Raw genomic sequence first — 16325 nt, forward strand, 5'->3', positions numbered from 1 at the left:
GGCAGTCAATTAGTGTATGTAAACTTCTGACCCACTGGAATTGTGACACAGTGAAATATAAGTGAAATAATCTGTCTGTAAACAATTGTTGGAAAAATTACTTGTCATGCACAAATTAGATGTCCTAACCGACTTGCCAAAACTATAGTTTGTTAACAAGAAATTTGTGGAGTGGTTGAAAAATGAGTTTTAATGACTTCAACCTAAGTGTATGTAAACTTCTGACTTCAACTGTACATTTAAAGAAAACAAATATATTTTCTTAATTACTGATCAATTCATTTCTAATTAGTAGGTTTTGTTATCTGTTTTAACAAACCTGTTTTATTTTTGTACTTATGTATTGTATTTATTTTTGTGGTGTTTTTTTTTTATACAAGCCCTTGGGTTTCCAACCACACCTGCACACGTTTAAAAAAAAGTTAAAATGTTTTTATCTGTATTGTTGTCTATCACTTGTTTTCTTTGGTGCAAATAAAAAAATGCTCATCTCACACTTAATATATTTTACTAGTCAGAGATACCACCATACAAATGTTGTTACCAGTTGCATGCCACCGCCCACCATTCTCATTACAACTTATCTGACATTGACAAAAAATCCTTACACTTTCTATCTCAAGCATGTGTGTGACACACACAAACACCAAATAAATAATGGACACCCCTCACCTCATCTGTTTAGTCGTTTTACTTTTAATAGTAAAAATTACAAAATAACATGATCTCTACTTCATCTACAAAATAATAACTTAATATTCATGATCGTGGTAAGCGTCAAAAATTGTTTGGCTCCAACAACTGTTCATAGACATGCATACTGTTGAAATATAAAAATATAAATACATCCCATTAATGTCCTTAATAAATCCATGACTAAGATTTTAAATAGTTCAGAATAAAATAATTAAAATGCAGTTGAGTACAATAAGGCATTAAGATGTATCGCAAGAGCTGTACAGGTTCATAGAATATAGTTAAAAAATATAATTTGTTTTGCTTAATGCGGGAACCCTAAAATAACTTTGATTAAATCACTACATTTCTTAACAGGAAGAACAAGTCTCAAAATTAAATAATTCTACAATTTTTTTTCAAGCTAACATGCCAACACTAAACAGATGAAATGAAGCACTTCAGTACAAAACCAGGACTTCTTGAAAGCATACTAGGGGTGGGGCATAGAACACTAGTAGTACCTGGATATACTTATCTCAACCTGACCTTTGACCTTTAAAGCCCTTCCATGACATCACACCTTAACCACTGAAAAAGTCTGACAACCCAAATGATCTGAGGAAAAGTGATCTTTCTCAGATTCATGGGGAGCGGTAAGTCATAATATGAGTTGTGATCAGAACGCTGTGCACTATACATGGTGGTGTCTAGAATTCGAATGAATGAGTTTTAATACGGTGAACTCGTACAAGGAACAAAACAAAGGAGACAGTTACAAACAAAGAAAATGGCAGACATGGGTTCAATTCATTTGACTGAATCAATGGCCACTTGATCTGTAGTGTAAGGGGGACTGCTGCTAATGTTCTTGTAGCATGATAACTTCTTGCTTTCAGGAAAAGTAAAGTTGTCTTAGTTTCACTTTCATGCAAATTGTGTTTTAGGTGCAAGTGAACTGTGTCATGCGCCTGGCTGTACAGTAGCAGTCATGAGCATCTCCATTGTGTATTAAAATGTGGCCGTCCCAGAGAGGAAGACGCAGAGTAAATACCTGTCTGAACCTTCGGTGAAATTAAAAGTCAACATTTGTAAGGTGCTTGATACTCCTTAACTCAACTTTGCCAATGTTTTTTTCTCTCTACTGTACCTGAAACAAATAGATAAAGTACACTGTTCATGAACACCGTTACAGTATGGGCTAACCTCCAGATACAGCGTTGGCCCTATTTAAAACAGACTACATCCATATACTCTATGATAACACAATTTATACACCGTGTCTACTCCTCTCCATTTCTGGAAGGTAGCAGCCCCTGACTTATGTGCTATTCTCCCCCTCAACCTTTCATTCTCTTTCAGAATATCCTCTTATACGCACCCTTTTGTAATATAATTTCCCTGTTACTCTTTTATATCACCCCCCAACTTCTTACTACAAGCCTTTCTTTTGAAGGCTCGGAAAAGAGAAGGACAAAATGGAGGCAAAAGGAAAGTGTTTCTGACATACAGTTACAAAATATGGTACATTACTAGCAGAGAGGAGTAGTTGCAGGGACTGAGGGAGACAAAGGGTGGAAGGAGGGAGGGAGAGGGATAGAGTAGATGCACACAAGACCACAGTGTCATAGGAGTCCTGAAAGTGCAAGAAAGTTCAGCCAGGTTGGGGACACTCACTTTTGTATTTGTCATTATCTAGCGTCATCAAATCAGCAGCGTACAGGACATGTCTCCCCCTCTCGCCACATTCTCCTAACTGCCTCTTTCTCTCCCCTAAGCCAGCCCGCTCTGGCCCTTTCCCCCTTTCCACTAGCTATGGGATTTCGAGTAGCTACATTCTTTACTGTGGCTCTCCCATAAGCAAGCCCCCTTTGTCCTCCTAACCTCTCACTATAGGACTTAGGGACTCAAGGGGCTGTGGTTCAACGGAGGCTCCACTCTGCTAACTGTGGGACTGAGGCTGGATGCTGGAGCAATCCGACACTAGCAGGTCCACCACCGTGTTGCCGCTGACGTAGAAGTTTGGGGCGGACACCATGTTGCCAAGGGACACAGAGGAGCTGGATGCCCCACTAGAGGTGACAGGGCCGGGAGATCCCCCTTGGCCCCCTGTGTTGTGGGTGCCCATGTGGCCCTGCAGCTGGGTGGGGGTCTTGCAGTGCACCCCGCACAGCTGGCACACAAGGACACCACCGGAGCCTGTGCCGCCGAAGACACCAGCACTCTCCTTCCACTCCTGGCCGTGGTGCTTCTGGGCGTGGACGCGCAGGTAGGTCAGAGTGGTGAAGCCTGGAGGAGACGCAGAGAGTTAGCAGTTAGAATCATTTCAAGGCTTTACAAGTAATGCTTTATAGCGCGGCTCCCCAAAAGGCAGGTGATTTTATTTGGCCCCCCAAGTTTTCTGAGCAAAACAAAAAAACATTGTTGGACTAAGACTGTAAAAACAACAGCAAATCTGCTCCAAGTGATTTTGATTTTAGAAATCTGTTCCAAATTATTCCCACGCATGATAAAGAGATATACAGTACCAGTCAAAGGTTTGGACACACCTACTCATTCAAGGGTTTTTCTTTATTTGTACTATTTTCTACAATGTAGAATAATATTGAAGCCATTAAAACTATAAAATAACACACATGGAATCATGTAGTAACCAAAAAAAGTGTTAAGTAAATCTAAATATATTTGAGATTCTTCAAAGTAGCCACCCTTTGCCTTAATGACAGCTTTGCACATTTTTGGCATTCTCTCAACCAGCTTCACCTGGAATGCTTTTCCAACAGTCTTGAAGGAGTTCCCACATATGCCAAGCACATGTTGACTGCTTTTCCTTCACTCTGCGGTCCAACTCATCTCAATTGGGTTGAGGTTAGGTGATTGTGGAGGCCAGGTCATCTGATGCAGCACTGCATCACTCTCCTTGGTCAAATAGCCCTTACACAGCATGGAGGTGTGTTGGGTCATTGTCCTGTTGAAAAACAAATGATAGTCCCACTAAATGCAAACTAGATGGGATGGCGTATCGCTGCAGAATGCTGTGGTAGCCATGCTGGTTAAGTGTGCCTTAAATTCTAAATAAATCACTGACAGTGTCACCAGCAAAGAACCCCCACACCATCACACCTCCTCCTCCATGCTTCACGGTGGGAAACACACAAGCAGAGATCATCGGTTCACCTAGTCTGCGTCCCACAAAGACACGGCGGTTGGAAAATCGCAAATTTGGACTCATCAGACCAAAGGACAGATTTTCACCGGTCTAATGTCCATTGCTCGAGTTTCTTGGCCCAAGCATGTCATTTCTTCTTATTGGTGTCCTTAAGTAGTGGTTTCTTTGCAGCAATTCAACCATGAAGGCCTGATTCATACAGTCTCCTCTGAACAGTTGATGTTGAGATGTGTCTGTTATTTGAACTCTGTGAAGCATATATTTGGGCTGCAATTTCTGAGGCTGGTAACTCTAATGAACTTATCCTCTGCAGCAGAGGTAACTCTGGGTCTTCCTTTCCTGTTGTGGTCCTTATGAGAGCCAGTTTCATCATAGTGCTTGATGTTAATTGTGACTGCACTTGAAGAAACTTTCAAAGTTCTTGAAATTTTCCAGATTGACTGACCTTCATGTCTTAAATGTATCTTTGCTTGTTTGGCCTGTAATTGCCATAATATGGCCTTGGTCTTTTACCAAATGGAGCCATCTTCTGTATACCACCCCTACCTTGTCACAACACAACTGATTGGCTCAAAGGCATTATGAAGGAAAGAAATTCCCAAAATTAACTTAACAAGACACCTGTTAATTTAAATGCATTCCAGGTGACTACCTCATGAAGCTGGTTGAGAGAATGCCAAGAGTGTGCAAAACTGTCATCAAGGCAAATTGTGGCTACTTTGAAGAATCTCAAATATATTTTGATTTGTTTATCACTTTTTTTGGTTACTACATGTTACTTCCTAGTTTTGATGTCTGAAAATAGTAAAAATAAATAAAAACCCTAGAGTGAGTAGGTGTCCAAACTTTTGACTGGTACTGCATGTGATCGTATTGTAGTGGACATTGTTGTGTCCTCTGTGTCTCTGCAAATGTGTGACTACATGTAGCGTATTGTTTCTTGTTATTGTGTTAGGATGGTCTGTGACTTCACTCTCAGGGAAAGGACTAATAGAAGAACAAAAATAAGGGAACACATTGTTACTTTGGCCCAACGCCTAGAAGAGCAGAGATGCCTAGTTTGTGCATGAGCACCCCTTCAGAGCTTCTGACAGACTTGTACTTTGATTATTAAGTTTGTTGTAACCTCAAGTAAGGTTCAAGTAAGGTTTGAAATTATGTTTTTTTCAAATATTATATCTGTTTGGGCTTCTTGCTGTCATTTTGCAGTCTTCAAAATATTTGTAACTTTGTTTCGGCCACCTGACCATCCACTCAAGAAATAAATCGGCCTGCGGCTGAATCTAGTTGATGATCCCTGCTTTATAAGGTAGGGTAGGCGGGCTAGAATGAAAATGTGTTCCTTTAAAAGGGCCAATCCGCAGTCCAAAAAATTTATCTGACCAACCCCTCTCTGTTTTGGTAAAAAGCTGAACATAACCACTCTCTAATTCATAGACAGAGCTATGGATGAAAGGACTGACCATCCATGATATCAAAAGTATTGTTTTAACCATGTTTTGGGTCTATACAGTGTTTGTTTATGAACATTGGAGTAAAACAAGTTTATATTTTGGCTTCCAAAGGGGTGTGACAGCTGAATTAAGCTCATGAGCCATTTTTGTTTTATGTTCTTCAAGAATCAATGAGTTATATATATATAAACTCAGCAAAAAAGAAAAGTCCTCTCACTGTCAACTGCGCTTATTTTCAGCAAACTTAACGTGTAAATATTTGTGAACATGACAAGATTCAACAACTGAGACAAACTGAACAACTTCCACAGACATGTGACTAACAGAAATTGAATAATGTGTCCCTGAACAATGGGGGGGGGGGTTTAAAATCAAAAGTAACAGTCAGTATCCAGCTGCATTAAAATTTCTTAAGGCTAGGGGGCAGTATTTTGACGTCCGGATGAAAAGCGTGCCCAAAGTAAAATGCCTGATATTCAGGCCCAGAAGCTGGGATTTGCATTTTATTAGTGGATTTGGATAGGAAACACTCTGAAGTTTCTAAAACTGTTTGAATAATGTCTGTGAGTATAACATAACTGATTTGGCAGGCAAAACCCCGAGCACAATCCATCCAGGGAAAACATTTGAGGTCAATGTGTTTTCTATTAATTTTCTATGGGAAGCTCTTTTTAATAGGAATTTGCTTGCAGTTCTTATGGCTTCCACTAGATGTCAACAGTCTTTAGAAATTGGTTGATGGTTTTTCTTTTGAGAAATGAAGAAGTAGCCCTGTTATTTCCATGTGTCACTCAGGAGGGACTCAAGTCTTTTGGTGCGCAAGACCTGGAACGTGCTTTACTTTGTTTTCGCCCGGTATTGAACACAGTTTATCCCATCTTAAATTTTATAGATTATTTACGTTTTAGGATACCTAAGGTTTGATTAGGAAAGTTGTTTGAAATGTTTGGACCAAGTTTATAGGTAACTTATTAGATACTTTGTAGGCATGTTGGGCGAGTTGAAACCGGTGTATTTCTGAATTAAACGCGCCAAATAAATTGAAATTTTGTGGATATAAAGAAGAAATTTGTCGAACAAAAGGACCATTTGTGATGGTTCTGGGACATTTTGGCATGCCAACATAAGAAGATCTTCAAAGGTAAGGCATGAATTATATTGTTATTTATGATTTTTTTGTCACACCTGGCTGGCTGAAATAGTATTTTCTTGCGTTTGTATGCGGGGTGCTGTACTCAGATAATTGCATGGTCTGCTTTCGCCGTAAAGCCTTTTTGAAATCTGACACTGGATTAACTGGACTAACAAGAAGTTAAACTCTATTTTGATGTATAACACTTGTATGTTTAATTAATTCTTATTATGAGTATTTCTGTTTTTGAATTTGGCGCGCTGCAATTTCACTGGATGTTGTCAAATAAATCCCGTTAACGGGATCCGAGCGGGAATGGGGGTGAAGGGATCCCTACTGCAGTGCATCTCCTCCTTATGGACTGCACCAGATTTGCCAGTTCATGCTGTGAGATGTTACCCCACTCTTCCACCAAGGCACCTGCAAGTTCCCAGACATTTCTGGGGGGAATGGCCCTAGCCTTCACTCTCCGATCCAAAAGGTCCCAGACGTGGTCAATGGGATTGAGATCCGGGCTCTTCACTGGCCACGGCAGAACACTGACATTCCTGTCTTGCAGGAAATCACGCACAGAACAAGCAGTATGGCTGATGGCTGGTGGCATTGTCATGCTGGAGGGTCATGTCAGGATGAGCCTGCAGGAAGGGTACCACATGAGGGAGGAGAATGTCTTCTCTGTAACGCACAGCGTTGAGATTGCTTGCAATGACAACAAGCTCAGTCCGATGGTCTGGGGCGGTGTGGGGCGATCCAGAGGTCAGGCCTCGGTGTAACGCTCATTCCTTCAATGATAAACGCAAATCCGACCATCACCCCTGGTGAGACAAAACCGCGACTCGTCAGTGAAGAGCACTTTTTGCCAGTCCTGTCTGGTCCAGCGACAGTGGGTTTGTGCCCATAGGCGACGTTGTTGCCGGTGATGTCTGGTGAGGACCTGCTTTACAACAGGCCTACAAGCCCTCAGTCCAGCCTCTCTCAGCCTATTGCGGACAGTCTGAGCACTGATGGAGGGATTGTGCATTCCTGGTGTAACTCGGGCAGTTGTTGTTGCCATCCTTTACCTGTCCCACAGGTGCGATGTTCGGATGTACCGATCCTGTGCAGGTGTTGTTATACGTGGTCTGCAACTGCGAGGACGATCAGCTGTCCGTCCTGTCTCCCTGTAGCGCTGTCTTAGGCGTCTCACAGTACGGACATTGCAATTTATTGCCCTGGCCACATCTGCAGTCCTCATGCCTCCTTGCAGCATGCCTAAGGCACATTCACTCAGATGAGCAAGGACCCTGGGCATCTTTCTTTTGTGTTTTTCAGAGTCAGTAGAAAGGCCTCTTTAGTGTCCTAAGCTTTCATAACTGTGACCTTAATTGCCTACCGTCTGTAAGCTGTTAGCGTCTTAACGACCGTTCCACAGGTGCATGTTCATTAATTGTTTATGGTTCTTTGAACAATCATGGGAAACAGTGAACCCTTTACAATGAAGATCTGTGAAGTTATTTGGATTTTTACGAATTATCTTTGAAAGACAGGGTCCTGAAAAAAGTTTATTTTTTTGCTGAGTTTATATGTCATTAATTTCCACTGAACCACAAATATAAATTAAACATGCAACAACTTTAAAGATTTTACTGCGTTACAGTTCATATAAGGAAATCAGTCAATTGAAATAAATGAATTAGGCCCTAATCTATGGATTTCATTACTGGGCAGGGGTGCAGCCATGGGTGGGTCTGGGAGGACATAGGCCCATCCACTTGTGAGCCAGGCCCAGCCAATCAGAATGAGTTTTTCCCCCACAAAAGGGCTTCATTACAGACATAACTACTCCTCAGCACCCCCCCCCCCCCTCCCCTCCACACACACACTTTAAAGTGGCCTTTTATTGTCCCCAGCACAAGGTGTACCTGTGTAATGATCATGCTGTTTAATCAGCTTCTTAATATTCCACACCTGTCAGGTGGATGGATTATCTTGGCAAAGGAGAAATGCTCACTAACAGGGATATAAACAAATTTGTGTACAAATTCAGAGAAAAAAAAGCTTTTTGTGCATATGGAACATTTCTGGGAGTTTTCTTTCATCTCATTAAACATGGGACCAACCGTTTACATGTTGCGTTTATATATATTTTTGTTCAGTGTATATGTACAAAAATGGATGTAGTAACTGCTGATAGCCCATTTAAATGTTTATTGATTATATACCAAGCGTGTGTGTGTGTACCAAGAGTTGACAAATGTTTATTACTTCTAAATAAACCATTTATAAACTTTGAATGTTTATTAAGATCAGATAAACCACTTATAAACTCGAAACATTTATTAACATCTTCAACTTTTCGTGAACCCATCAAACAATCTGGGGTGTTGACAGACACTCACTGCGGTTACAGAGATGGCAGGCGTGGTGCTGCGATTGGTTGTGGACCCTCATGTGATCGGTGATGTAGGCAGCAGACAGGAGCTTGCCGCATATGTGGCACGGGACCTTCTCCTCGTGGCGGATCATATGGGCACGTAGCCGGTCCCTCGTGGCGAAGCTGGATTCGCACGTCTAAACACATCAAGAGTTATGAGGAACAACTGGTTATCAATAAAGATACAGAGAAAGCAGTAGTTTAACCCTCTAGAGTTTAAGCCCTGTCTAAGCCGGGCAGTTTTTTATTTTAAGACCGCCTAATGTATCCAAGAAATGTATAAAAACATTATTGGATGAATTTGGCATTACTGCTATTAGCATTGAATAACAGATTCACTGGAATCAACAGAGTCCCTACAAAAAATCTAAATGAAGTTTGTTCTGAAGCATCTCTCCTATATCTGAGAGATAAGGAAGATCAGCAAACTAAAAAAAAAAAAGTAACATATATTTAACCCCTTATTTTAGGCACTAAACTATCTCAATAAATACAGTGCATTCAGAAAGTATTCAGACCCCTTCACTTTTTCCACATTTTGTTATGTTACAGCCTTATTCTAAAATGTACACAATAAAAAAAGATTCAGCATCAATCTATACCCCATAATGAGGGAGAACACCACCACGTTCGTGAGAGTCATCTTTCAACAGATTGGTCTTAATACTTTGTAGGCCAAACCAATCGGACGCTACAGACTTTTTTATGACAACAGCAATTTTGGGATGTCTCATGGTCTGACAAACACCGCTCTAGCTCTGCCACCACCGTAGATGCGGCAGGGCGATATCAGCGGATGCACAGCCCACGCAAAACATTTTTTTTAGCTTAAACAGATGGATTTTGATGGTGATTTTTGCATTATGTTAATTACCATTCCGCGGGGAAGCAGAAATTGTAGGCTCAGGGTTAATAGCAAAACGATCTTTCATTTTATTTAATTCAGGGTTGGAGTCAATTCCATTTCAATTCAGTCAATTAAGGAAGTAAACTCAAATTCCAATTCACTTCCTGAATTGACTGAAATTAAATGGAATTGATCCCAACCCCAATTTTATTACAATGGATAGTTATGGTACGAAGGATTTAAGGTACAGAGAAGCAAATTCATGGTTAACAATGACTGTACTGAGATTTGAGTGGTGTAAAAGGATATAAAGTAGCACAAACATCAAGTACCGGACACTTGAAGGGTCGTTCAGAAGAGTGGACTTGTCTGACGTGACTGTTGAGATGGTCGGGCCTGAAAGAAGTGAGACAGGAAGGGTTGAGACCACAATACCTTGTTATACACTTTCTCCTGCTGAAAATGTGAACTTCCAAATTAAAACTTTGTCAGATGTCTTTTGAGATCCAGGGCGTGTGTTGTGTAGATACAGCGAAATGCCACAACCCAATATGAATGAAAAAGATAAAAGATTTATGGTGCTTAAATTTTCCATTCATTTTGGGTTGAGCCTTACAGCTGCATCTACACAACTAATAGCATGGGATGTGGACTCTTCTTGACTACTTTTGAGGTCTAAAACATCTGACAAACTCATTGGAGTGTATCACAGACACAAAGCGTAAGAAAGCGGCTTGAAATACAGAGAGAGGGAGAGGCAATATATGAAAACCTTTTCTGTTGCCTGCCCTAATGAACACAACCCTGCTCTCTGGCCTATAGCGTGCCATTCTCACCTGGAGAAAGCCTTGGCACAGTGGGGGCACACGTAGGGTTTCTCCACACCACCTTGGTGAGAGCGCACGTGGTGGCTCATGCGGTCCTTCCTCTTGAACCTCTGCTGGCAGATGGGGCAGGAGAAGGGTTTCTCATCCGAGTGGGAGAGACGGTGTCGGTTAAGGTGGTACACGTCTCGGAAGGCCTTCCCGCACGTTTCACAAGCGTGATTCTTCCGCACAGGGTTCGGGTTCGATGGCCGCTGGGGGGGAGGGGGTGAGGAGAACAAACATTGTTTGTGAGGAGTACAAACATCGTTTTTTATGCATTGTCGGACATGACTATTACACATGCCTTGTTGATTATTTACATATCATATTGTCGATTCTCTGTGTCTTTCCGAACCACGCAGACACACATGGATCGCTACACCTAGATCATTTCTCTGGACCGTTTGCATAAAATGCTGAATCCCCTCTATTGAAAATAAGGCTTTTCCACAATCTCCATAAAGACAAGACAAACCTAAAGTCTAGTTTTCCTTTTCACGGACGACAACAACAACCTACAGAAGCACCCTGACCCACCTGTACTGTCGCCCCCGCCCCCATGTCAACAGCTGCAGGAGGAGCATGGGGGTTAACGCTAGCCACTACGCTTGCCATGGCAACCTCTTCGCCATCCTGACTACCCGCAGCTGGCTGCTGGGACGCCAGCACGCTGGGAGGGGGGAGAGGGGGAGGAACGGAGAGGTGGAGCAGGGTGAGGGGGACCGTGTACCTCTCCGTCCTACCTCCCGACACCACCTGCGCTGGGCCGGCACCATTGCCACCCTCCTTTGCCCCCTCCTCCTGCTCCCCTGCTCGCTTCATGCGTACCCCGGTGTGGACCGACTGGTGCCGCCGCAGGTTGTAGTTGTTCTTGAACTGCTTGCTGCATATGGCACAGATGTGGGGCACACGGGCAGGCCGGGACACCGTCTTCACTGTAGGACGGAAGACCGGAAGAAGAGAGGGAATGAGAGAGGAAGACAGAGAGAGGAAATGCACATTAATAATAGTATCCCTATCAATTCAAAATATAATAGTATGAAGACTAACACATTATGCTTATAACAGGATAACAGACCACTTGTTTGGCAATCTACATTACTTCCTTTTCAACTTAATTGCTGATAACAGCTGAAGAAGCAATGGTATTTCACAACCCATGATTCTCTCACCAGGTAAGGGTTCTTCATTGAGGGCAGCAGTGTCCACCGTGGAAGGAGGATGGACTATGTGCTCTGTGGGAGGGGTCTGAGGAGAGGCCATATGGACTGGTAAGAGTTCGGATTGGAGGGTCCCCTCCACTTGGTTTTGGGTGGGAGTAGTCTGGAGAAATAAACACAGCCATCAGCAGAAAGTCACTGCATTGTCTAGGGCAGGTATTCCCAAACTGGGGTACCCCCAGGAGTACGCGCAATGCCGTCGGGGTACACCAAATAAAAATGTGATTCACATTTTAAAAAATAATAATAAAAAAAAATATATATATATATATATATAAAAAAACATTCTTCACATTTTCAAAACATTTATATTTTCCAACGGGGCAATACATTTGGGTGAGATTTTTTTCTCACCTGAGTAGCCTCGTTTCACTGCAAAAATAAATTAAACCATCTAGTGTTCAGCGAAACAACAACACAATGTGAAATACAGCTAGCCTAGTCAAATAATTAACATCCAATCACATTAACCGTTACTCTTGTGGGAATTCCACAAATGGTCAGTACGTAGCTGCTGCTCATTCCATTTGCTCAAAAATTTATAAATGGTTAAAAAAAAGTAAGGCCATAGAGACACATACCAGCTCTACTGGTAGTACTGCTACTACCAGCAGTACTACACCTGCACCTGTCCATGACAAAAGTTGTTCTGCTTCCACGAGCACATCCAATGCTAGCATCAATAACTCTACGTTTGTTGTTAGCCCAGCTAGCATGGACACTGACAGTTGTGAATCTGATGCAACCGAAGAGCTACTGTCCCCTTACCAGGGAATTCACCGAACAACAGACAGGGACGTTGGACCATCGAAGACGCAAATATGATGAGAACTACATTGATTGGGGTTCACTTATATTGGGAGTAGTGCCTTTCCTCAGCCACACTGTGTTATATGTGCTAAAGTACTATCTCACAACTCGATGAAACCTTCACTCTTAAGCAGACATTTAGAAACAAAACAGACCAATTTGAAAAATAAGCCACGGGAGTTTTTTGAGCGAGAATTAAGACAACTTTCGAGTAGTAAGACATGTATAAAAGCAACAGATACCATTAATAAGGAGATAGAAGCGTCTTATATGTGAGCTACCGAGTGGCTAGGACAGGCAAGCCCCATACTATTGTGGGGGACATAATTCTTCCTGCTGCCGCGGATATGGCTGGGACAATGCTGGGGGAAAAGGCCAAAATAACTATACAGACAATATCTCCATCAAACAACACTGTTTCACAACGCATCAGCGGGAGATGTTTTGAAAGAAATACTGCTTCGTATACAAGCCAGTGAATTTGATGCGTTACAGCTGGATGAGTCAACAGACGTGGCGGGCCTGGCACAGCTCCTGGTATATGTCCGTTACGTTTATGGGGGGTCAATTAAGGAAGACATCCTCTTCTGCAAACCACTGGAAACCAGAACAACAGGAGAGGATATTTTTAAAGTACTGGACAGCTTTATGACATCAAATAGACTTTGGTGGTCAAGATGTGTTGGTGTCTGTACTGATGGCGCAAAAGCCATGACAGGGAGACATAGTAGAGTGGTAACGCACGTGCAAGCAGTTGCTCCCGATGCCACTTGGGTACACTGCAGCATCCACCGAGAGGCTCTGCTGCCAAAGGAATGCCTGACAGCTTGAAAGACGTTTTGGACACTACAGTGAAAATGGTTAACTTTGTTAAAGCAAAGTCCCTGAACTCTTGTGTATTTTCTGCACTATGCAATGATATTGGCAGCGACCATGTTACGCTTTTACAACATACAGAAGTGTGCTGGTTATCAAGGGGCAGAGTATTGACACGCTTTTTTTTTGGAATTGAGAGACGAGCTTAAAGTTTTCTTCACTGACCATAATTTTCACTTGTCTGACCGCTTGCATGATGACGACTTCCTCACAAGACTGGCCTACCTGGGTGATGTTTTTCTCACCTGACTGATCTGAATCTAGGATTACAGGGACTCTCCGCAACTATATTCAATGCGCGGGACAAAATTGAGGCTATGATTAAGAAGTTGGAGCTCTTCTCTGCCTGCATTAACAAGGACAACACACAGGTCTTTCCATCATTGTATGATTTTTGTGTGTGCAAATGAACTCAAGCTAACGGACAATGTCATATGAGATATAGCGAAGTACCTGAGTGAGTTGGGTGCGCAATTAGGCAGGTACTTTCCCGAAACGGATGGCACAAACAACTGGATTCTTTATCCCTTTCATGCCCTGCCTCCAGTCCACTTACCGATATCTGAACAAGAGAGCCTCATCGAAATTGTAACAAGTGGTTCTGTGAAAATTGAATTGAATCAGAAGCCACTGCCAGATTTCTGGATTGGGCTGCGTTCAGAGTATCCTGCCTTGGCAAATCGCGCTGTTAAGACACTGATGCCCTTTCCAACCAAGGACCTATGCGAGAGTGGATTCTCGGCCCGCACTAGCATGAAAAGTAAATACAGGCACAGACTGTGTGTGGAAAATGATTTAAGACTGAGACTCTCTCCAATACAACCCAACATTGCAGAGTTATGTGCAACCTTTCAAGCACACCCTTCTCATTAACCTGTGGTGAATTATTCACAATCTTCAAGGAACAAAAAGTTGTATATGTAAGATGGCTAAATAAAGAGAAAAATTATTGACTATTATAATATTATTATTTGTGCCCTGGTCCTATAAGAGCTCTTTGTCACTTCCCACAAGTCGGGTTGTGCGATACATGTTTAATAAATGTATCGTACGTGTCTTTCTTTTTCCCAATGCAGTTAAGCCAAAACTACGCCCCATTATTTAGAGTGACGTTCTACTACGCTCCCATTGGCTAGCTAACGTTGTCTCGCTCACAGGCGATCAGCGCAGAGAGAATGGCCTTCCAATGTAAGGATGGAAAGTGTAATTTAATCAATTAGCTGCCTACCATAATGCAGGACTATTATTATCATGTTTCGTAACATTTGCCCATGTATTTATTTTGTGTCAATGACTTGTAAAAATAGCTCAGAACTCTGCTGAATTCCCTCAATTGAAGGTCAGCTAAGTTAACTTAGGCTACTAAACGTTACTAGGTCAGTATTTAAAGTTGCTATATTATCATTAGTAGTCTATTATCAGGTAAAAGCATATGCTTATTCATAATTTGTCAAATATTTTAGCTAATCATTCAGTCGAATTACGCTATGCTACAGCCATTGAATCTGTCTTTGCGCGTTAAAGGACGTTAATGGGTAGCTCTGTCCACATTATGTTATTATATTTTTCAATCTTGAAATACAAGGGCAAATGTTATGAATCAGTGACTGAAATGATATTCACTTCCGGAGTTGGAGAGCGCTCAAAGCGTTGTAGAACGCCTCTCCGAATAACGGGGCGTGGTTCTGGCTTAACTGCGTTGGGGAAAAGGAAGACGCGTTGTGTGTGTGGAAAGCTTACAATGATGGCAAAAAACAACGTTTCAGAGTGCGCTGACCCTGGTGCTAGAGGGGTTGCGCAGCTGGAGGTTGAATGTTTGAAGGGGTACAGGACTATAAAAAGTTTGGGAACCACTGGCCTAGAGTAAATGCTACTTCGTTTACCTAAATGGCCAGGCCCCTGCAGACAAAAAAATATTCAACAGCCATTCATCAGAAAAGCGCACACACGACTAGAAAGAAGGTCAATTAAAACTTACCTGGAAGAGAAAATTGCTCCAAGCAGCATCCATTTTGCACCAAAGCGATGAAGAGTATAAAATCAGCTAAGTTATCCTGATGGCGATTCGACTGTAAACCGTTGGCATAATATTTAATCGCACTGTTAATGATTGTGGCGAGAAGATCTATGTTGACAGTATTCAAATGCAGCAAGAAAAGTATGCTATTGATCATCCGAAAGGGACATGCAACTATCAAAAAATGTACTTTGTAAAAATATTTATCTAACAGGAGTATTCAAGCTATTCAAATTCACGCAGGCGTTTCGACTAGGCTGACTGCCTGAGTGGAATTGCCAGCTCCAATAGTGGCCTATTTATCTTTGACTTTGGTTTCTAACTTTAATTTTATCAAAGCATAAGGAACGCATATCTCTTGGCATGAATGACTTTGAAACCAAATATCTGTACGCACAAAATCAATCTTATTTATAAAGCCGTAGTCATATAGTAATAGCTCGATCTTAAAATGAAAAGTAATGCATTACGCACAATGACAACTACTATCAGTGTTACAATAAACGCATTTGAAAGAGTAGCAGTTCATTATTTTAATGTATGAATCTATTCTTCCGATTTCCCCCCAACAGGCCAATCGCTTGTTTGTCGAAGCCTCGTTGTTGGATTCAAGCCCTGACCCTAGCTAAGAGCGACCGCGCCGGGACGCAGCCTATCGCTCCACCTCGGCTGTTCAATTGCGAGGATGTCATCTTTCTTTTTTTATTGCTCGCTCTCCCTCCTCCCTCCATGTATCTTTCTTCCTTTTATTTTTAAATCCTCTTTCTTCTCCCCCTCCTCTCCTTTTCTTGCACCGCTATGTCCCAGTTGCTGTTAAAGGGATATGATTTATATTCGTTGGGCGCC

General features: G+C 42.0%; 1 protein-coding gene across 3 annotated transcripts; it reads right to left on the bottom strand.

Moving 5' to 3' along the window:
• Positions 1-491: 491 nt before the first annotated feature.
• Positions 492-16315, bottom strand: LOC115200983 (myc-associated zinc finger protein). Of its 3 annotated transcripts, none has more exons than XM_029764156.1 (7): positions 15441-16315; positions 11729-11879; positions 11385-11491; positions 10527-10768; positions 10014-10086; positions 8809-8980; positions 492-2964 (listed from the first exon to the last, which is right to left on the bottom strand). In XM_029764156.1, exons 1-7 carry the CDS (start codon positions 15471-15473, stop codon positions 2618-2620), a joined length of 1125 nt encoding a protein of 374 aa, XP_029620016.1. In that variant the 5' UTR covers positions 15474-16315; the 3' UTR covers positions 492-2617. The 3 variants fall into 3 exon arrangements, with proteins under 3 accessions (XP_029620016.1, XP_029620015.1, XP_029620014.1); XM_029764155.1 differs by having other exon boundaries at positions 10023-10086; positions 11094-11491; XM_029764154.1 differs by having other exon boundaries at positions 11094-11491.
• Between the last annotated feature and the right edge of the window lie 10 nt (positions 16316-16325).

This window comes from Salmo trutta, chromosome 10 (assembly GCF_901001165.1).
Source record: "Salmo trutta chromosome 10, fSalTru1.1, whole genome shotgun sequence".
NCBI classification, from domain to species: domain Eukaryota; kingdom Metazoa; phylum Chordata; class Actinopteri; order Salmoniformes; family Salmonidae; genus Salmo; species Salmo trutta.